Genomic DNA, 24,397 nt, shown 5'->3' with positions numbered 1-24,397 from the left:
TTTTGGTACATCTGCACGGGTCCATTCACAAAATGGCAATCTACACCAGCAAGGGAGCTAGTTTTAGCAGCCCCCACAGCACCCATCCCCTGCATACTTTTTGGAAAATTGTCAAGTGACTCTCTAAATTGCTAAAGAGTTGCAACATTTTGCAAAACCATGGGGTGCACTAAAGTTTGAGACTTTTTGACACCAAGAGGATGATAAATGTCCCCCATAATGAATATCCATATATGATATGAATTTCACAAAATGTTACTATGCACATACTCCTTACTGCTGTGTGATGAGCTTGTTGAGCTGTACACAATACCTCTGCCAGGCAACTGGCCCTTCTCTCTACTGATGAGGAGTAACAACTCCTTTTGGAAAAATGCAATTTTTTCATGTTAGTGCCGCAAGCCCCGGAGGAGAGGTGGATGGGAGTGGTAGTGGCTCTGGCTGCAGCAATTATTCACAGTGGCAATCTTCACACCGATGCTCCCTAGGGCCAAGTAGTGACAGGAGGACGAGCCTTTTCTTACCTCGGAGAACACCCTGATGGGGATCCTGCCTGATGGTAGTTGGGGAGCCCTTGGTGTTGTGGGATTGGTGCGGGTTAGTGTCGAGCGAATCGAAGTATCCAAAGTGGACTTCGATCAAAATTTCAGGAAAAATTTGATTTGCCGCGAAGCCAAATTTACTTGTGCTTCATGGAAACTAACTAATTTTCCCTGAAAAAAAAAACAAGCTATCACTTCTCCTCAATATGCCCTACACTGCCAGGTACTTATACTGTAATGTCAGAACCAGTGAAAGGTCCTCTACAAGCTGGGTTGCTTATCAGCAACAGTCAAAGTCAAGCTCTGAGACTGCTGCTTCTCACAAGCAGACCCATACTGGAATGGCTTCTGCCTCTCTCTCGCTCTCAGGCTAAGCTAAAACTGAACTAAAATCTGCCCTTAACAGCAGGTTGAGCTAAACTGAAACTTGTAAAACTAGAATGATGGGCGAGCACACTTCATTTGGATCATAAAGTACATAAAATTTCATTAAATCACAGTATAAATGAACACGTGTAAATACGTTAAAATAAAGTCAATTGGTAATTAAAATACAATAAAATATATAGTGCACTTTAAATCATTCACAAAGTCCACAGATTAATAGAAATGTCAGGATAGTTCTGTTCACACAGCATATATTGCAATTTGATTAATAGTATTTGTACCAGAGTGCTATAAATCAATTGCCGTCCTGTAGGAATGGAAGTCCGCTTATAGAATAAAAATAATTAACTTAGGTCCTCCTTTCTAGGAGATCTCCGATCACAGTACTGTTTCACAGATATTTCCCAAGTATTATACGCTGGTATTGTAGCATCAATGTAGACAGATGATTATAGTACTCTATTCAGTCCGAAATCGACTGCAATCTCTGGAATATTATGCATGTGCTTCCCAGACGTTAGGTACCGATCATATGCACCAACTGGCTATATTGTATTATTCAGTCCCGTATTGACTGTAACTGTTGAACTCATATATGAAGGCTTCTTACCTCCCTCGTTGTTGGTAATCTGTTTCAAGCAAGGGTCGGGCGGCGCGGGGCACTGCCGGCGTCTTGCTCCGTCCTGCTTTAGCTGGCTTACCCGAGATCTCACGAGATTTCAAAGTGGAATTCTCGCCCGGCACAATAGAGAGGACACAGTGTATCTTCGGTATAGTTCAGATTATTTTTACAGTCCTTCAATCCGATTTTACAGCATGGCCATGCTCATAGATGCGGAGGTGCTTTTCTTACAGGTGTGCGATCCAGCCCATACTCGTTTCGGGAACTCTCCTTCTCTTCATCAGTGGACCACTGATGAAGGGAAGGAGAGTTCCCGAAACATGTATGGGCTGGATCGCACACCTGTAAGAAAAGCACCTCCGCATCTATGAGCATGGCCATGCTGTAAAATCGGATTGAAGGACTGTAAAAATAATCTGAACTATACCGAAGATACACTGTGTCCTCTCTATTGTGCCGGACGAGAATCCCACTTTGAAATCTCGTGAGATCTCGGGTAAGCCAGCTGGAGCAGGACGGAGCGAGACGCCGGCAGTGCCCCGCGCCGCCCGACCCTTGCTTGAAACAGATTACCAACAACGAGGGAGGTAAGAAGCCTTCATATATGAGTTCAACAGTTACAGTCAATACGGGACTGAATAATACAATATAGCCAGTTGGTGCATATGATCGGTACCTAACGTCTGGGAAGCACATGCATAATATTCCAGAGATTGCAGTCGATTTCGGACTGAATAGAGTACTATAATCATCTGTCTACATTGATGCTACAATACCAGCGTATAATACTTGGGAAATATCTGTGAAACAGTACTGTGATCGGAGATCTCCTAGAAAGGAGGACCTAAGTTAATTATTTTTATTCTATAAGCGGACTTCCATTCCTACAGGACGGCAATTGATTTATAGCACTCTGGTACAAATACTATTAATCAAATTGCAATATATGCTGTGTGAACAGAACTATCCTGACATTTCTATTAATCTGTGGACTTTGTGAATGATTTAAAGTGCACTATATATTTTATTGTATTTTAATTACCAATTGACTTTATTTTAACGTATTTACACGTGTTCATTTATACTGTGATTTAATGAAATTTTATGTACCTTATGATCCAAATGAAGTGTGCTCGCCCATCATTCTAGTTTTACAATTTATCACCAAGAGGGTGGGTGTCCCTCTAATCTGGGTTAGCAGCACCTGTTCCACAATCCCATCCAGAGTGAGCCACCGCCCTATTGTTTGCTAAACTGAAACTTGGCTGATGCAATACTAACTAGATAGCTTCTCCATCAGAGGCGAAAGCTCATTCCCTCTGCTGAGTCAGGGCATAAATTTACTAAACAGTGACACCTACAGACAGCCAAGCATGAATAGATAACATCAAAATAACATCAAATCAAGAACAATTTTCAACTACCCTGTTGTGAGGTATTGCCACTGCTGTAGGCATTATTAGAATCCCTCCCTCCTATTGACTATTACACTATTGATTCAAGGTCTTTCTATTATTTCAATGTAAGACAAACATAGGAAAAAGGGGATTAAAAAAATAATAAGCAGATAACTATGGCTACTTTCACACTGGCGATTACTTGTTCCGGCAGGCTGTCCCGGCAGGGGAACAGCCTGCCGGATCCGTACTACACTGTACATCCGTGAGATGCCAGAAGTCCGCCCTGCCCCATTCACTATAATAGGGAGCAGCGTAGATCCGGCCGCAGCACGGCAAATATGCCGAACAAATACCGCTGCATGCTGCCGGAACGAGTAAACGCCAGTGTGAAACAGACCTAATACAAATGAAGCAAGCCTTACACAAAACTGTCAGAAATAGCTGCTGGAAGCTGGAAATCACTTTTTATGTAGAGGACAGGAGGCTTTTCAGGATCTTGGAGGCATCTTGACCTGGTGTCTGAAGTAGCAGCTCATCTTGGCACACATAAAGAGCAGTACAGAATGTATAGTACCGTACTATACTGTAGAGAGGCGCTATCCAATATTCCAGGGGATTTACTAATAAAAAGGCCTTGCTGATTGGCTGAATCTTTTAACCAATCAGCGTTGCCACAGATCAGAAGTGTCTGTAGCACGTATGTTGTCTAGTTACAAGGGCCCAGGAACAACCATTGTATATTAGAAATATTGTAACCCCAGACCAGTGCAAATTGAGGGACCACTGTACGAGAAAATGTACCCAGAATTTGACGCTGTGCAAAAATAAATGACACTATAACTTTTTCTTTCAGGGTGACAGTAGTATTCGTTACTTTGAAATTACAGGCGAGGCACCCTATGTCCATTACTTGAATACCTACAGTAGCAAGGAACCCCAGAGGGGAATGGGTTTCATGCCCAAGAGAGGCTTGGATGTCAGTAAATGTGAAATAGCAAGGTAAGGCGGGGATATAGACTTTCAGCATGAGAGATGGAAACATTGAAATAAAAAAATCTTTAGGTCCTCACTAATAAGTGCTGAATGTAAACGGATTAGTTTAACGGGAACCTGTCATCATGCTCTCCAGTCCACCAGCAGCATGTTATAAAGCAGGAGTTGCTGAGCAGAATGATATACTGTATAGTTTTGTGGGAACATATGCATTATAACTTGTAACATATTGATTGAAATCCCTGTTGATTCTGGGCTTAGGAGTCCAGTGGACGGTCCTACTGAATGATTGACAGCCTTCCATTTCTGAGCTCACCAAAAATCCATTCTTTATTATTAAAAAGAAAATAGATACATAATGTAAGACAAGGTACGCATAATAATGAATCCGAATTTCTGTCAGATTAGCATAAAGTTGATGACAGGTTCCCTTTAAATAGCTCCTCTTTCTATGCTTAGGAGTCCAGTAGGCTGTCCTATCTATATGTGAATGCAAAACCAATATGGGCAAAATACCAATAGCTCACCAAAAATCCAAGTACACACATATAATGTAAATTAATTCTTTATTATTAAAAAGAAAATAGATACATAATGTAAGACAAAGTACACATAATAGCAGCAACACAGGACGATGCTATGGCAAGAATAAATCCCCCCCTAGACTCCCACTGTCAGTATTACAACGTCTATAAGACATACATCAATATTGTATAACACAGGTGTGAGGTCTCTGTGGGTTATACATACTATAAAGCCAATGGTCCCTAACACGATCAGTACCACCTTAAATCGTTGTGCAAAATAGCATAATAAGACAATACAGACCAGGAGTCAGGAAGGGACACCAACCCCGACACGCGTTTCGCCTCCCTTCCTGACTCCTGGTCTGTATTGTCTTATTATGCTATTTTGCACAACGATTTAATGTGGTACTGTGGTATTGATCGTGTTAGGGACCATTGGCTTTATATGAGTATATCCTACGGACACTCTTTAAAAGGCCACTAGCCTGTAGCACTTGTCATTTGATAGTGGGATAACCATTGTTGCATTGGCACTTTATAGTATGTATAACCCACAGAGACCTCACACCTGTGTTATACAATATTGATGTATGTCTTATAGACGTTGTAATACTGACAGTGGGAGTCTAGGGGGGGATTTATTCTTGCCATAGCATCGTCCTGTGTTGCTGCTATTATGTGTACTTTGTCTTACATTATGTATCTATTTTCTTTTTAATAATAAAGAATTAATTTACATTATATGTGTGTACTTGGATTTTTGGTGAGCTATTGCATTTTGCCACACATATTGAGCTATTGGTATTTTGCCCATATTGGTTTTGCATTCACATATAGATATGACGGCCTACTGGACTCCTAAGCATAGAAAGAGTTGCTATTTAAAGGGAACCTGTCATCAACTTTATGCTGATCTCAATGAGGGCAGATAAAATACAGACAGAAATGCTGATCTCAGCGGTGCGTCACACATCAGCTAAAAGTAAGTGGTTGCCGAGAACCAGCATCATAATCATTGCAGCCCGGGCCTTGGAAAGAGTCACATCTACCTGAGAAGAGTCCTGGTTATTCCTAATCTCCTGCTCTCCCCGACCATCTGCTGATGATTGGAAGTTCTCTCCTAGAGACAAAGGGAGAAAACTAGGTAGAAGACTGTCAGTCATCAGCAGGTGGGCAGGAGAGCAGGGATTCATGAATAACCAGGACTCTTCTCAGGTGGCCGTGACTCTTTTCCAGGCCCAGTCTGCAATGATTGTGATGTTGGTTCTCGGCAACTACTTACTTTTAACTTAGAAATGACAGATCGCTGATATCATCTCACCTGTCTCTACTTTATTCTGCTGTTAGTATGGGCAGAATAAAGTTGATGACAAGTTCCCTTTAAATGAATAAATTGAACATGACACAGAATATTTTCCCACAAAACTATATATCAATCTGCTCAGCTCCACCCCCTCTATAACATGCTGCTGGGAGATCAGACTGCATGCTCAATATGACAGGTACCTTTAAAGCAGTTCTCTGAGCCTTAAATTCTGCCCCATTGCCCCCAGTTACTGTCACGGCTGAGGATGGGGGAAATCCTCAGCCGTGCGTGCCAGGTGATGTTATGGCTGCTCAGCCAGGAGAACAGGATAGGGAGCAGGTCACCTCCTAACAGCGTCCCTACCCTGACCCTAACTCCTAACTGCATGGGCCGACCTTAAAGGTAGGAGGACCCATGCGCAGGAACCTCGGATCCCTAACTCACCCTCCGTCCGGTCCCTGCGCTAGGAGTCAGGGTAAGACGACCTACTCCTCCTAGGCACGGAGGAGCAGGAGTCTCACTGGCCAAGCTGTTGGGAAAAGGGGAACAAATGCAAGCCTATGTATATGGCAGGTGCTGCACTAGTTCCAGCCACCTGCCACAGCCCTGCTGACTGGATCCGTGTGCAGGAAAGCTGAAGTCCACAAAATAGCAAACAGAAGTCAGCACAAACTCATCCACACACCGGAACCCAGATACATGGCAGCACTGAATAATACAGGAAAACATAAACCAAACATCACACAGACTTAGCTAAAGTTAAACTTAAACTTAAACTTATGACCACAGTGGTGGCTCTCACAGGCGGATAGAAAAGACAAGAGGCTGCTCCAGCTAGCAAGACTGAAACAACCTACTGAGCCCTGCTAAAGAGAGGGTCTATATAGGCCCAAGTGGCCACACCCAAGGGTTGGACACACCCAGTGACATCACACACACACTGGGAAGGAAGTTAACCCTTCCAGTACCACAGAAGGGAAAGACACATAAAGGGGAAGTGCACACAATACATAATTCACCGTGCACACAACACACACACCTAACATAAAGAAAGTCAGGTGAGACCGCATGCCAGGGCAGCAAGCTGCCTAGCGACGCTCAGGCTGCTCTGCTGCTAAATACAACACTAGTTGCCCGCGGCAACCACAAGTGAGGCCACAAACAAGCGGCCCTCACCCGTGGTTGAACACCCATACAAAACCGCAGGCAACTGCATGCGGTAAAGAAGTCACGGTCATGGGCATGGCTGTGACAGTTACAGGGAGAATACAGCTTTCAGAGAGGTTGGACATCACTGTACAGCCTCAGTGCAGCGCTGCTCTAGGTCTGATAAGACCCAACAGCTCACACAGACTCCCGGCCCCCAGCAATCACATGACTGCTGGGACTGGAGCAGGAAGCGTCATTGCCACTTCCTGATCACTATACGCAGCGATCATGAAGCTCTATGCATTGATCAATGAAAAAGGCAGGGACAGTGAAAAAACATCCCTCTCTTCTCTATGGGGAGCCCTGCTGTCACTGACCGTGGGCTCCCCGCTCATGCAGATGTACGATTAGCATGCAGCTGTGCTCTCTGAGATATATGCAGATGTATATAGTCAGTGGGTGGTTGGCAAGAGGTTAAAGGGGTTTTCTCACTGACAATACTTATCCCCAGCATAGAGGATAAGTATCTGATCATTCAATTGTTCCTTCAACCTCGGGCAGTCCCATAGAAGTGAATGGAGCAGTAGTCACACGTATATCACCGCTCCATTCTCATGGGGCATTTCGGGACCTCTGTTCTTGTGGTTCTCAGCAGTCAGACTTCCAAAAATCACATACTTGTTACCCCTTCTGTGGATAGGGGATGTGTATTGTTAGTGGCCAAACCCCTTTTAAGTGGTTTTCGACATTCCTGATATTGATGACCTATCCTCAGGATAGGTCATTAATATTCAATCAGTGAGGTTCCAACATCCTGCGCCCCCACCGATCAGTTGTTACGGCAGCGGAACTAGCTCTTGAATGGGTCAGGAAGCACAGCTACAGTGTTGTGGCCGTGCTGGGTTACTGCAGCTCATCTCACATTGAAGTGAATGGAAGCTCAGCAGCAGTAACCCATCACAACCACTACATGGCGCTGTTCTTCCTGCTCTATTCAGCTAATTCAGCTAATTTCACTGCTGAGACAGCTAATTGGTGGGGGTGAGGGGTGTCAGGCCCTCACTAATCAGATATTGATGACCTATCCTGAGGATATAGGACATGGGTCCTCTATATCAGGAGACTGGAAAACCCTTTTAAGTTTGAGTGTTGCTTTTCTATGGAGGTGTCAGTTGTGTAACTATTATTGAGTGACCAAAGTGACTAGATGATGTTTTTCAAAATATATTCTGTTAAATTAGCATCTTTCTGCTAATTATTTAAATCAAATTGTGTCATTTCTACAGATTTTACAAACTGCACGAGAGGAAATGTGAACCCATTGTTATGACAGTTCCAAGAAAGGTGACAGATTTCTACAACCTATACTTTTCTTCATCTCCCCATCTTAATTTAAATTCAGCTGCTATCATGGCTGACATTTGCTGTTTCTCTTGTCAAAAATATTCACATTAGCACATTAGCATATTCAGCATTAAAATCTCCTCTGCCGGAACTGTCTAACGGAGTTCATCGTATTCGGCATAGCCGGATACTGCCTTTCCCTGCCGGAGCCCTTGACTATAATGGGACCCTGTTTCTGGCATTAGTGTTGGGATTCAGCCAGACAAAAATTTGTGCAAGCACCGGTTTTTGTCTGGCTGAATCCCGGCACTAATGCTGGAAACAGGCTGGATCCCTATCGGGTCCCATTATAGTTAATGAAGCCTGGGGGTGCTCCTGCTCCTTCCAGCTATGCCAGATACGATGAGCTCCAGCAGGCTGTTCCTCTGCTGGAACCTGCCAAACGATTTTAACGCTAGTGTGAAGCTAGCCTTAGCGATTTGTTGCTTTATTCTGGAGAAAAAATAAGCACAAATGAGCAGTTACAGTGGGATGCGAAAGTTTGGGCAACCTTGTTAATCGTCATGATTTTCCTGTATAAATCCTTGGTTGTTACGATAAAAAATGTCAGTTAAATATATCATATAGGAGACACACACAGTGATATTTGAGAAGTGAAATGAAGTTTATTGGATTTACAGAAAGTGTGCCATAATTGTTTAAACAAAATTAGGCAGGTGCATAAATTTGGGCACCACAAAAAAGAAATGAAATCAATATTTAGTAGATCCTCCTTTTGCAGAAATGACAGCCTCTAAACGCTTCCTGTAGGTTCCAATGAGAGTCTGGATTCTGGTTGAAGGTATTTTGGACCATTCCTCTTTACAAAACATCTTTAGTTCATTCAGGTTTGATGGCTTCCGAGCATGGACAGCTCTCTTTAAGTCACACCACAGATTTTCAATTATATTCAGGTCTGGGGACTGAGATGGCCATTCCAGAACGTTGTACTTGTTCCTCTGCATAAATGCCTTAGTGGATTTTGACCAGTGTTTAGGGTTGTTGTCTTGTTGAAAGATCCAGCCCCCGGCACAGCTTCAACTTTGTCACAGATTCCTGGACATTGGTCTCCAGAATCTGCTGATACTGAGTGGAATCCATGCGTCCCTCAACTTTGACAAGATTCCCAGTCCCTGCACTGGCCACACAGCCCCACAGCATGATGGAACCACCACCATATTTTACTGTAGGTAGCAGGTGTTTTTCTTGGAATGCCGTGTTCTTTTTCCTCCATGCATAATGCCCCTTGTTATGGCCAAATAACTCGATTTTAGTTTCATCAGTCCACAGCACCTTATTCCAAAATGAAGCTGGCTTGTCTAATTGTGCTTTAGCCCACCTCAAGCGGCACTTTTTGTGCTGTGGGCAGAGAAAAGGCTTCCTCTGCATCACTTTCGCATACAGCATCTCCTTGTGTAAAGTGTGCGCCGAATGGTTGAACGATGCACAGTGACTCCATCTGCAGCAAGATGATGTTGTAGGTCTTTGGTGCTGGTCTGTGGGTTGACTCTGACTGTTCTCACCATTCGTCGATTCTGTCTATCCGAGATTTTTCTTGGTCTGCCACTTCGAGCCTTAACTTGAACGGAGCCTGTGGTCTTCTATTTCCTCAATATGTTCCTAACTGTGGAAACAGAGAGCTGAAATCTCTGAGACAGCTTTCTGTATCCTTACCCTAAACCAGTGGTGGGCAAACTTTGTCTTTAGGTCATTTGAGAGTTGTTTTGAGACCCCCATGTTGCTACTCTTCAGAGAAAATTAAAAGAGGAGGGAAACTTACAATTGACCCCCTTAAATACTCTTTCTCATAATTGGATTCACCTGTGTATGTAGGTCAGGGGTCACTGAGCTTACCAAGCCAATTTGAGTTCCAATAATTAGTTCTAAAGGTTTTGGAATCAATAAAATGACAACAGTGCCCAAATTTATGCACCTGCCTAATTTTGTTTAAACAATTATAGCACACTTTCTGTAAATCCAATAAACTTAATTTCACTTCTCGAATATCACTGTGTGTGTCTCCTATATGATATATTTAACTGACATTTTTTATCGTAGCAACCGACGATTTATACAGGAAAATCATGACGATTAACAAGGTTGCCCAAACTTTCGCATCCCACTGTAAGTGCACAGAGGGTGAGCCTAAACCACTCTGTGCACCCTTTCTCCTCCTGCTTCCTCTGCCAGCCCCTCCGTTCTTGGGCTGCATGGTCATCTCACAATGGATCAATAACTGAAAGGTATCATTACTTTCAGCTGAGCTAGCCCTACAAGCAGGGGCGTAGCTATAGAGGGTGCAGAGGTAGCAGTCGCTACCGGGCCCAGGAGCCTGAGGGGGCCCAAATACCCTTGTGGTGCATAAGAAGACACCAGTATTATAGAAAGTCCATGCTGGTCAAGTTACACCTCTGGCTCAAGGAAAGGGGGTTAAATCAAGAATTTGGCACGGGAGCGGGGGTGCCATTTCAATTTTAGCCTCAGGCAGCACGAAGGCTATGCGCTTCCTGCCCTTGGCCACTAAGCACTGAGGGAAGGGGGCCCCAAGCGGAAATCTTGCACCAGGGCCCATGAGCCATTAGCTACGCCCCAGCCTACAAGTCATTGTGCCTGGTATAAAAGTAAATTTACTGGTGACAGACTCTCTGTAACTTTACTTCTAATTTTGAATTCACACAATGGGGGGGCATTTATTAAAGACTTTATGCCACTATTGTGGTGTAAAAAAAAGTTGCAAATTATGGCACATGCCATATGTGCACAAATTTTTCAGCTTCTCGACACTTTTCTTAAGTGGCGAGAAAAAGGGCAGGGCTTAGCAGGAGGGGCAGGGCTTCCTTGTTGGCGTAGATGTGAGGTTCTAGCACACGGAGGGCCAGAGATGTGACAAATTTTTTAAGAGGCATCTCACTTACCACAGGGAATCAAGACTGGTGCTTGGGAATGCCAGTCCTGATAAATGTTCCCAAATCAGCCTTAAATGTGGTGTATAGGTAAGCACAACAGCTGTGTTTTCCCTTCTACTCTACCAGATGCAATTGTAGGTGTCTGGTAACAAGGGGCAGACTTGCCAGAGTGCATCTTGGCCCTGGTCATAAATTATGGTTACCAGTAAAAAAAAATATAAATAAAAAAGATGCGACCAGACTTCCTATCACCATTACGTAAAATAACTGGGAGATATAAGGCCGGAGTCACCTCAATGAGACTGGTTCTTCTCTTTCTTACAGTCAGACCTCTTCCAGGATGATCTGTATCCAGACACGCCTGGACCTGAACCAGCCCTGGAAGCAGAAGAATGGTTTTCAGGACAGACTGCTGACCCTATATTGGTATCACTCAGGGATGGCTATGTACCTGTGAAGAACAGGGAACTTAAAGTCACCAAGAAAAACATTCTGGACAACAAACCACCAACTGGGCCACGTAGAAGTTACTCTTCTTGTGATACTGGCTTCTCAGTAAGTACTTCACATGTCTAGATATGAGACTGGTCATCGGCATACCAGTAGAGCTTCAGAGGTAGCAGTTGACCATGAACCTTCTGCCACATAAGAAGACACCTGAATAACATTGACACATGCAATATCATGAATTCTATCATAGACTTTTCACTGTGGCCCAGAAATTACATTTTTGATCATTGTTCAGATGTTTGGGCCATTTTTTAAAATGAGTCTTAATGCTCTTTGATACAGCTACCCTCCATACGTGTACTTTTTTTCTGTTTTTCTTCACTAGAGAGTCTCCCTAGAAGAACTTCTAGAAGAAATCAAGTACTTGCGAGCCACTGTTGAGTCTCAAGAGAAGCGCATCTCCAGTTTAGAAAACCTTCTCCAAGAAATCGCTAATGGCACTGATTGAGCCGAACTGTGAATGAAATTCTGCCATCCGGCTGAGAATGCACTTCAACAATGACATGCCCTCTTTCCTTGCAAGCAAACTTGATTATGTTTTACAAGAGGTGATGGAGCCAATGTATGGACTCCAAACTGAAGGCTCCCTGTTTATTCCTTTCATTGTTAGGGAAGTTTATTGAGGCCTTCTTCACTTGGGTTGGTTAAGTCTAAGGGACAGGGATTGAAGACTTTTTTTTTTAGGCAAATATCAATCATGGACGGTTCTGTTTGCATCTACATTGACTGTAGCTCTAGGCTGCTTTGACGGACAATGGGACAGGTAGCAGACTGAAATATAATATTATGGCTGTAATATGCCGGAGTCCTTAAATTGTGAAAATGGGACACATCACCTCGGACAGAATTAGAGGCTCATATCAATCTCTCTCATCGTTTTAGATACATCTTCATTTTAATATATTGTATACTATAGATAGGGTACATATATTATTCTGATTTCCTCAAAGAAATATATATATATATATATATATATATATATATATATAATGTCCTCATTTTTAGAAATTGTTTATTTTCATATAGAATATCTAATGTATAAATGTGCACAGCAGACAGAGCCATTTTTGTAGGCCTGATCAGGATCAAACTGGTCCAACAAAGATTGGGCCCAGATGGCTCCATATTACAACACAGTGCTGGCCACCCTATTAGACTGTATTAATATGACCTGTGTGCACAGGTATAACAGTATATTTTAGGATGTACACTGATCAAAAATATAAACGCAACACTTTCGGTTTTGCTCCCATTTTGCATGAGCTGAACTGAAATATTTTCTTCATACACAAAAGACGCATTACTCTCAAATATTGTTCACAAATCTGTCTAAATCTGTGTTAGTGAGCACTTTTCCTTTGCCAAGATAATTTATCCCACCTCACATGTGTGGCATATCATGGTGCTGATTAGACAGCATGAATATTGCACAGGTGTGCCTTAGACTGTCCACAATTAAATGCCAGTCTGAAATGTGCACAGTTTTGTCTTACTGGGAGGGGGGGGGGGTCATAAAACCAGTCAGTATCTGGTGTGGCCACCATTTGCCTCACGCAGTGCAACACATTTCCGTCGCATAGAGTTGATCAGGTTGTTGATTGTGGCCTGTGGAATGCTGGTCCACTCTTCTTCAATAGCTGTGTGAAGTTGCAATATATTGGCAGGAACAGGAACACGCTGTCATATACGCCGATCCGGAGCATCCCAAGCATACTCAATGGGTGACATGTCCGGTGAGTTTTCAGTTTCCAGGAATTGTGTACAGATCCTTGCAATGTGGGGCCGTGCATTATCATGCTGCAACATGAGGTGATGGTCGTGGATGAATGGCACAACAATGGGCCTCAGGATCTCATCACGGTATCTCTGTGCATTCAAAATGCCATCAATAAAATGCACCTGTGTTTGTTGTCCATAACATATGCCTGCCCATACCATAACCCCATAGCCACCATGGGCCACTCGAGCCACAACGTCAGCAAACCGTTCACCCACACAACGCCACACACGCTATCTGCCATCTGCTCTGAACAGTGAATACCGGGACTCGTCCATGAACAGAACGCCTCTCCAACGTGCCAAACGCCATCGAATGTGAGCATTTGCCCATTCAAGTCGGTTACGACGACGAACTGCAGTCAGGTCCAGACCCCGATGAGGACGATAAGCATGCAGATAAGCTTACCTGAGACGGTTTCTGACAGTTTGTGCAGAAATTCTTTGGTTATGCAAACCGATTGTTACTGCAGCTGTCCGGGTGGCTGGTCTCAGACGATCATGGAGGTGAACATGCTGGGTGTGGAGGTCCTGGGCTGGTGTGGTTACACGTGGTCTGTGGTTGTGAGGCTGGTTGGCTGTACTGCCAAATTCTCTGAAACGCCTTTGGAGACCGCTTATGGTAGAGAAATGAACATTCATTGCATGGGCAGCAGCTCTGGTAGACATTCCTACAGTCAGCATGCCAATTGCACGCCTCCTCAAACATTGCGACATCTGTGGCATTGTGTTGTGTGATCAAACTGCACATTTCAGAGTGGACATTTATTGTGGGCAGTCTAAGGCACACCTGTGCAATATTCATGCTGTCTAATCAGCACCTTGATATGCAACACCTGTGAGGTGGGATGGATTATCTCGGAAAAAGAGAAGTGCTCACTAACACAGATTTAGACAGATTTGTGAACAATATTTGAGAGTAATGGGTTTTTTGTGTATGTAGAAAATGTTTCAGATCTTTGAGTTCAGCTCATGCAAAATGGGAGCAAAACCAAAAGTGTTGCGTTTATAAGTGGGAGTTAAGACGGTAGGCTCTCGGAATTAAATCCCCTGTTGAGCCCAAGGCAAACTAGTCTGACACTGGGCCAATACAATAGGGCCAGTTCTTGTGAATGCCTTCTGGTGATTTTATAATTTATTGGTAGTATTCTCATTCATTGAGCAGAACGGCTTCCTCTGATATAGAATATAGATAAATACTAATGTGAGCCACAACTCCTCCTAGGGCCAACGCTTACCTTCCTCTATTATGTGTTTCTCTATGGCGGATGTTACTGCTCACCCAGGCTATATACACAGTTGTTGCTTCACTACTTACTGTGTGTGAATACATCCTAAGATTATTATAAGTTTTGTCCTCCAATGTTTGGGGAAGAATATATGTAGTAATACTAAATAGCAAAAATATAGTAGTATAGCAGGGAAAAAGAAGTAATAAATATAACAATATCAGCCATGCCTCCACACATTTTGCTGCCTTAGGCGCATGCCAAGCTTGTCTTAATGGTGAATCTAGTCATGTGCTCAACACCGTACTATTTTAATCTGTGTATTACTGTATCTCTCTGGTGTCTACAACACAATGCAGCCTGCTTAGGCTTACAGGTTCAAATATTATCCTTGTGTCCTTAAAGCTCCATTGACGTGACTTATTGAAATAATACCAATTGCACTCCACCGATTTCCAATGTAGCTGTCATTTTATCAAATTTTTTGTGTAATTTTTTCATATATATGAAACAAATATCTTAAAGCCTGATAGTTGTTTTAAAGGTATCATCCTGTAATCCTGGCTATTTAGCTCACAGAGGATTTCCTATTCAAACATTGAGGAATTAGCTACCCTCTAGTTAAAGGGGTTGTCCGGGTTCAGAACTGAACCTGAACATATCCCCATTTTCACCCAGGCAGCCCCTCTGACATCAGCTGAATCGCGCAGGCCAAAGGCTTTGTACGGGTAAGCTAGGCTGAGGCTTCTGCCTAGCAGTGATCCCGGTGATGTCATCCGCACTAATGGGTAAGACGGCTAGGGTAGCGCTAAAGCCTGCCCATCAGTGGCGGTGATGTCACTGGGAACACTGCTAGGAGGGGGCCTCAGCCTAGCTTACCCATGGAGAGCCCCGTATGTATGTTGGACAACCCCTTTAGAGCTGGACCAAGAGCCTTCTCCAAAGGTAAACCGATCTACAGACAGCTGTTTCATGGTTCTTGCCTCTCATCAGTGCAAAGCAACATGCTGGGTTGGCTGTGAGCAGTCAGCTGAATCCAATTCTTTTGTTCCTATGTCAATAGGTGCTCACAATCTGTAGAAATTATCCTTTTATTAAAATGCAAATGATCCCCTAGGTGCATCGACGACAGTGTCTTTGCACCCAGGCGCTCTGCTCACTCACAGGCTACGTCCCCACCTCTTAGAAAGACAGCCAGGCAGTGAAGACGTAATCATACCTGGCCCCAAAGTCTTACCTTAACTGGTTGGCGCAGTTCTGTAAAGAAGCTCACAGGCCGATGGATTTAGTACTGGGCTGTTTGGCGCAGGTGCAGTATAGAATCCATCGGACAGCCATGGGCGTCCGCAGGGGGGGGGGCAAGGGGGGCAAGTGCCCCCCCTGGGGGCCTGGAAATCTGTGAACTGAGTTCTGCCTCTGCTCTGCAGCTGCTGCACTGCGCAGCACCGCAGAGTGAGGAGCGGTATCTATCAGGAGCATGCACGCGCCCTGATGAATCACCAGGGACGGGCGCGCACAGCAGTATGAAGCTCCGCCCACCTTCAGGACGGGAAAGACATTGCGGAGCCGGAGCAAGAAGAAGAGCTGCCCGCAATGTGCCGGCCGCTTCAGGACTCCACAAAAACAGGCAGCCTGAATGAATGAGCGAGAGCGACACTAATACAGTGAGTGACTGACAGTCAGTGTCACAGACCAGTCAGTGTGACAGTACTCCCTGAGTGTTAGGTGTGGGGTGACCAGGCGGTATATCAAGGGGCAATACTGCCTGGTATTATATGGACAGCAGATATGGCATCCTCTGGGCAGTACTGTCTATGGTCAATTCATCCTTCACAACAAATTGCAGATCCGCAAAAAAAACGGATGACGATCCATATTGCGTTTTTTTGCAGATCCGTTTTTTTTGCGGATCCATTGTAATAATACCTATCCTTGTCAGCAAACTAGAAAAAAATATGCACAATTTTTTTTGCGGAGCAACGGAACGGACATACTGATGTGGACAGCACACGGTGTGCTGTCCGCGTTTTTTGCGGACCCATTGAAATGAATGGGTCCGCATCCTATCCGCAAAAAAATTGGATCGGACACAGAAACAAAATACGGTCGTGTGCATGAGGCCTAACACACATGTCCCATGTCAGCTGGTTTTAGTGAGATGTATTGGGTGACAGATTCCCTTTAATATGGATGCATTTTGGGGTCCAAATTACAGATACAGCACTTAGACCTCCCACGATTCTACTGCATTAAATTTAGATTTCATAGCATTCAGATGTTGCAGATTCAATATGGACCCTAAATTGCAGCAATATTATCTCTGTGGGAAACTGTTATAAATCAATTAAACCAGAAAACCCCTTTAAGACAGTGAAGAAGATTTCACAATGTGTGTTATAGCACCCAGGCAACTGACTTACTGTACGACTATTGGGCCAGTGTAGCATGTGGCTTTTAACATTGTATGTATATGACTGATAGATACCCTTAAAAAAGTATTGTATAATATATAAAGAAGCTTAAATGGGTTTTCACAGTAATATGCCATAGATGTTTTGGTGGGAAAACCCCTTCTATGTAAGGCTGGGTTCACACGAGCGTGTCCGGATTAGTTCCGGATGCGTCCCGGTGTGTTGCGGCAAACCCGCGCCAGTAGGAATGCAATTGCAGTCAGTTTTGACTGCGATTGCGTTCCGATGTTCAGTTTTTATCGCGCGGGTGCAATGTGTTTTGCACACGCGTGATAAAAAAACTACTGTGGTACCCAGACCCGAACTTCTTCACAGAAGTTCGGGCTTGGGTTACGTGTTGTGTAGATTTTATTATTTTCCCTTATAACATGGTTATAAGGGAAAATAATAGCATTCTGAAAACAGAATGCTTAGTAGGTGATCAATTGAGGGTTAAAAAAATAAAATAAAAATTAACTCACCTTCTCCTCTTGTTCGCGTAGTTCTCCCGGTCTTTAGTTCTTTAAAAGATGAACTATGGGCTAAAGGACCTTTGGTGACGTCAGATCACATGCTCCAATCACATGGTCCATCACCACGGTGATGTACCATGTGATTGGAGCATGTGATCTGACGTCACCAAAGGTCCTTTAGCCCATAGTTCATCTTTTAAAGAACTAAAGACCGGGAGAACTACGCGAACAAGAGGAGAAGGTGAGTTAATTTTTTTATTTTTTTTTAACCCTCAATTGATCACCTACTATGCATTCTGTATTCAGAATGCTATTATTTCCCCTTATAACCATGTTATAAGGGAAAATAATACAGTTTATAGACTGTCACCTAGCAACCATGCGTGAAAATCGCACCGCATCCGCACTTGCTTGCGGATGCTTGCGATTTTCACGCAACCCCATTCATTTCTATGGGGCCTGCGTTGCGTGAAAAACGCAGAATATAGAGCATGCTGCGATTTTCACGCAACGCATAAGTGATGCGTGAAAATCATCGCTCATCTGAACAGCCCCATTGAAATGAATGGGTCCAGATTCAGTGCGGGTGCAATGCGTTCACCTACCGCATTGCACCCGCGCGGAAATCTCGCCCGTGTGAACGCAGCCTAAATTTGCCAGGGGTGCACCTACACCTAGCCCCTCCCCACCCCCCTCCAGCCCTAGTGTTAAAGGCATACTGTGGTACACATGAATATAGAGAGATGAGCACTTCCACAATGGAAGCGCTCATTTCTCATGGCCCTGCCACTTTCCCCTCTTGTCTCTAACTCTCGACGTCTGAGGCACCCGCCTCACCTGGCCTCATTGGAGGTGCACCCCTGAACTTTGCACATGGTTAGATTTAATCATCTTATGAATACAGCATCTCATTCAATCAGCTCTGTGTTGACAGACACCTGCCCGATAGCCTAACTGTATTGCTCAGGTGCGCTTGCATTCTAGGAAATGTTTTATTCATTTATTTTTTTTATTTTTTATATTAAATTACTTTACCATGCCTAACGCAAAGAGGCTACACCTCCCAGTGTACTACATGTCAGAACCACAGACACTGAATCAGCAGGGGTCAGCTGGGAGAACTGAGACTAGAGCTATGACGCAGCCTAAATAATTCTGCATGCAGAAATGGATAAGGATGGAATAAAAGAAATTAAAGCATCTTTACACAGCATGTATATGTGAGATTTTACTTTAACCCCTTAGTGACCACCCATACGTGTTTTTACTGACGTAAAAAAAGGGTTTTAGCTAAATGGCTGGCTTTGATCAATCATTACATGTACTTAAAATGGTGTATTAAAAACTATAACTTGTCCTGCAAAAAATAAGACCTCCTACAAGTACATTTATGAAAAAACAAAAAAGTTCTAGCTCTTGGAATGCAATTTTTTAAAAATGTGCTCGGTCACTAAGGCGTTAAAATTCATCATACGGTTGAGAATGAAGGTAGAACGAAGTAAGGCTCAGTTCAGATCTGGATTATTAATTTTTTGCATACAGTGGGTGTTTTTTCCATACCTCTAAAAATAGTATGCATCACATTTTCTAGTGCCATTTACTTCTTGATACATGTGTACCTGTTTTTCATGTAAAAACATTTTATCATGTGATTATGTTTATTTTTTATATGTGGTTAGAACGACGTACTGTATGCGTTTGACAAATGCAAACATAAGGGGTCATTTATCAAGCAGAAATATGCCTAAACTAGGAGTATTTCCGTCGTAGATTATGGCGCAAAGGTCCTTTGCGCTGCTATCTGCGACTTCTCCCCACTCACACCAGGTCTAAAAAAGTGAGAGTGACGTGGGCGGGGAAGGGGACGGCCGGCAGGCCCTTCTCATTTACCATTTTCTACACCTGGTTTAGGCGTAGAAAATGGTCTAAATGTAAGGCCTAGTTCACACGAACGTTTTTTTTGCGGGTGTACGGGCCGTTTTTTTGTGTTCCATATACGGTCCGTATACGGAACCATTCATTTCAATGGTTCCGCAAAAAAAAGGAATGTGTTCCCTATGCATTCCGTTTCCGTATTTCTGTTTTTCCGTTCCGTTGAAAGATAGAACATGTCCTATATTTGGCCGAAAATCACGCTCCGTGGCTCCATTAAAGTCAATGGGTCTGCCAAAAAAACTGAACACATACGGAAATGCATCCGTATGTCTTCCGTATCTGTTCCGTTTTTTGCTGAACCATCTATTGAAAATGTTATGCCCAGCCCAATTTTTTCTATGTAATTACTGTATACTGTATATGCCATACGGAAAAACGGAACATAAACGGGAACACAACGGAACTCAAAAACGGAACAACGGATCAGTGAAAAATGGACCGCAAAAAACTATAAAAGCCATACGTTCGTGTGAACTAGGCCTAAGACAGCTAGGAAGCCGGCGCCTCTTCATAAGTGCGGTCCACCGCCAGTGCAGGGTTTTATTAAGACCAGTGTCTAATAAATGTGCCCCATAGCTTTTATTTTGGCATATATCACCCATATGTTGCCCATTGATTCAGTGGAAAAAAACATATATGTTGAGCATATGTTTTTGCAAAGTACCAAAAAGTGAAGTACACTACGCTCTTGTTGACGTTTTAAAATAAGTATGCACTTTTCGTGCATGTGTCACATCCATAGGAATCAATGTAGACATTTTGACACTTTTTTTCACGTGAAGAAAAACCATGAATGTTGGATGTACATAAAAAAAGAGATGTGAACTGAGCCTAAATCACACCCTGTAAGTTTACATGGAGAGCAGTGTGCACGTTCCCGCCATGCTCACATTTGACATATAAATAGGCCAGACCTGTAAAAACAAATCCAATCCAAAAACTGTAATTTACTTACCGCCATTCTGTTGCGATCTCACATTGATGCCCCAATGTCACAGTGATGTGGCTTTGATGCACTATTGCCACTTTGATGTTTTCACCGTAACATCATGGACAACGTGGTCACATGACCCCATGGCGTTACGTCCCTAGGAATGCCATGTCGCTGATGTCTAGTGTATTCTCAGGAAAGCGAGTGGAGGCACAGGACTGAAGAAGGTTTATGATGCTAAGTTTATTACTTTTTCATAATTTTTTTTACAAGTCTGACCAATTTTGGGGAGTTTCATTCTGTTACTGGCGTTGCAAGTCATTGTAAGTTTGATGTTCAAAAGACTGCATTTTGAACAATTTTGTCAAAGTGGTCAGATGTGCTTGAAGAGATATTATGACTTGGTCTGCAAAGCAAACAGCAGTTTAAATCTATATAAAAGCTTGTCACTTTTTGTATACTTTAAAGTGTAACTGTCATTTATTTATTTTTTTCTTTTAATTTGTAGGGATAGTGAACATTTTTCTAATATACTTTATTTAGAGAACTTGTACACATGAGAAAACTTGCATCTTAGCAGCGCTCTCTAAATGAGCATTACTAAGGCATGTCTGTCTACACACTACAGTGCAGCGCTCACTGGGAAGACAGCTGGGGTTAATTATTTTTCCCTCCCTGCTGGCTCCTATATATTTCCAGAAATTAACATCTGTACTATGTATATATATTTGCTCTGCCCTCCTGCTTTATTGACACTGATCAGCGTGGCCAGCTCTGACAGTGCATAATTCTTCTGTATCCCTGGCAGCTGAGTAACTAACCAACCGCCGGGAGATGCAGAGCAGATTGTGCAGTCAGCACTGGCTATTGAGGAGGAGAGATAGGAAATAGCTGATTTATAGTATATACTGTCCCTATACAGTATGTTGTAAATCAGCTACTCCCAATAGGGCTCCTTTCCCCAGAATAATTAAAGAGGACCTTTCACCGATTCTTACCCTATGAACTAAGTATACATACATGTGGAGCGGCGCCGGAGGATCTCACTGCACTTACTATTATCCCCGGGCGCCGCTCCGTTCTCCTGCTATGTCCTCCGGTATCTCCGTTCCCTAAGTTATGGTAGGCGGAGTCTGCCCTAGCGCTGGCCAATCGCATTGCAGAGCTCACAGCCTGGGAGAAAATAACCTCCCAGGCTGTGAGCTCTGCGCTGCGATTGGCCAGCGCTAGGGCAGACTCCGCCTACCATAACTTAGGGACTGGTATCTCCGCCTACTATAACTTAGTGAACGGAGATACCGGAGGGCATAGCAGGAGAACGGAGCGGCGCCCGGGGATAATAGTAAGTGCAGTGAGATCCCTGGGCGCCGCTCTACATATCTGTATAGTTAGTTCATAGGGTAAGAATCGGTGAAAGGTCCTCTTTAAGTTAGGGTAGGTTCACACTTGCATTTAACGGATGCATGCAATGTTTTTTGTCTGGCTGAAACCTGGCACTCATGCTGGAAACGGGCCAGATCCCTGCCAGATCCCATTTTTGTCCATGGGGTCCGGCACTGAATGGCAGTATTCAGCTAGTAGAAGCCTATTAAGGTGCATTCACATGACCGTATGTGAAATGCGGATCCACCCAAAATATGGATGAAGTCCGTGTTGCATCAGTTTTTTTGTGTTCCCACTATAACAATGCCTATTCTTGTCCATAAAACGGACAAGAATAGGACATGTTCTATCCTTTTTGCAGGACTGCAGAATGGACATATGGATGTGGACAGCACACGGTATCCTGTCCTGTCGGATGCAGACCAAAAATACGGTCATGTGAATAGGGCCTTAATGACATATCCCTCCGTGTGCCTGTTGTACTATATATCTCCAACGTAGGGCTCTTAACATGCGGGGAACAGAGGCTAATACAGTATCCGGTAGAACATTATACAATTTTTTGTGCCGGTTCCATTCAGAAATTGCATTGTTTTCATCCTTTCCAAGAGAGAGAGGGGATCTGCCCACCAGCCAAGCATCTAATGTGTGTGGGGGACTCCTGCATCTCTCCCAGGACGCATATCAAGGATTTGATGAATGGGGCTGTTGGGTTTTTAACTGTCCGATCCTTTTGTTCTCATTGGAGTAAAGCCCAGAGGAGTCTGGCAGCGACGTTCCCTCCTCTCCTCATTTAGAACAAATGCATGCTCGCCCAAGCCAAAAGTAGATGTGCATAGGGGGATAGTGAGAGATAGCTGTTGGCTGAATTAGCGCTTGGTCGACAGCTATCCAGTGGGTATGGCCAGCCCTAGTCAGAATTAGTGCAAGATAAAGCCCTACAGTATGCTTTGAAGATTTTTTATTTATTTTTATCTAGATTTAAACTGTAAAATAGTCTAATAAAAGTAGTTTCCCGATAAACAACTTTCCTGCTGCTTTACCTCTAACATGAACCAGCCAACTACATAATGCAACCGCGTCCTATTTATTTTTCTGATTTTCTTACATTTTACTATCATATGAGATAACAATAAAAGATTGTATTTTTGTGTTGTTTTGCAATTTTTAATTAATGATCTCATGAATCTCTACATGTCATCTGTGAATAATGTCATCAACATGGTTGCCAAAAGATTTTCTACTTGCAAAAGCATGTTCTCCTGTCTGCCTAATGGATAAGAATTAAATAATAAGACTTTATTTGTGAAGCTATGCACCTCTCTGCAGTGATCTTAATGTGCTGTACGGGCTTTATAAAACATAATGACTATGATATGACAAACACAACTTGTAAAATACAATGTTTGTTTCAATGACCCAAGAGCAGAAGATAATCTGAAAGTTTAAAAAAACAATAATAATAACATATATATATATATATATATATATATATATATATATATATATTTATATATATATATTTATATTATTATTATTATTATTATTATTATTATTTTATATGTGTGCTTCATCAATTATATCTTTCAGTACTGGTCTGCTTACAATATACACATTCATCCAATGTTAAAGGTTCCTTAGGATCCTTGACAGTAGGACAGGACAGTTGTGATGTTCATGATCTGCCAGGACAGGTGGGAGGGTGTTCGGGTGCTTGGGTCAAACACCTCGGGGTGCTCTACCGAGAACCCGAGCACAATGGAAGTCAATGAGAGAACCCGAGCATTAAACAGGACACTCCCTGCACTGAAGAGGGGAGGGTGTCTGGTTCATAGGAAAAGGTCAGAAATTGATGGAAACACCACCGAAATGGTTCAGGAACAGCATGGGGAGGGAGAATGTCTGGATGCATCTTGGACTCCCAGGTTGCTGCTGCTGGGAACGACGTTGTCCGAGTAGTACACCACTTTTACAGAATGACAATAATACGCACAAAACCGAAGAAAAAATCGATTTTAGTGGAAACATTCTTTCCTATATATTTACCTGTATATAAAGTGCAAGTGATGCCAAAAATTACAATGCAGTGTAATGACCGGCGTCACGCAAAGGGAGGGAAATGGGAATGCCCTGTCCAAGGGAGAGGGAAAGATGGTGACCTTGCGACTGGCACCTGACTGCCCTGACGTCCCTAGATGGGTTCCTCACCCGTACGCCGATCACGTGCCTAAACCCTGGCTTTCCCTAAGATGAGCCCTATGTAGTGAACGGGGCGGTGGGATCACTAGCCGACACCACTGACACTAAGAGGAAAACACCAAGGAGAGGACAGACAATACAGACAAACATATAATCCCAGGTGGGCGACCACAGCAGACCACCAAGGCCCAACAGGGATCCGGAGGGTAACGTTCTGGAACAACAACCAGGGAACACAGCTACACAGCTCCAGTGGGTCAGTATAGAAGTCCAGGCAGGAAGCTCTATATCTGGAA

General features: G+C 43.3%; 1 protein-coding gene across 2 annotated transcripts in view; it reads left to right on the top strand.

The window, feature by feature from the left end:
* Nucleotides 1-12,940, top strand: part of CORO6 (coronin 6) — a 149,595-nt gene extending 136,655 nt beyond the window's left edge. For both annotated transcript variants that reach the window (XM_040423451.1, XM_040423449.1), the window contains exons 8-11: nt 3,805-3,950; nt 8,213-8,270; nt 11,540-11,770; nt 12,051-12,940. In XM_040423451.1, the coding sequence (XP_040279385.1) occupies nt 3,805-3,950; nt 8,213-8,270; nt 11,540-11,770; nt 12,051-12,173 (558 nt within the window). In that variant the 3' untranslated portion in view covers nt 12,174-12,940. The remainder of the gene's footprint in view (nt 1-3,804; nt 3,951-8,212; nt 8,271-11,539; nt 11,771-12,050) is intronic.
* Nucleotides 12,941-24,397: the final 11,457 nt, after the last annotated feature.

This window comes from Bufo bufo, chromosome 3 (assembly GCF_905171765.1).
Source record: "Bufo bufo chromosome 3, aBufBuf1.1, whole genome shotgun sequence".
Classification (NCBI taxonomy): domain Eukaryota; kingdom Metazoa; phylum Chordata; class Amphibia; order Anura; family Bufonidae; genus Bufo; species Bufo bufo.
The sequence above is the reverse complement of the archived record's forward strand: the minus strand, read 5'-3'. Positions and strand labels throughout refer to the sequence as shown.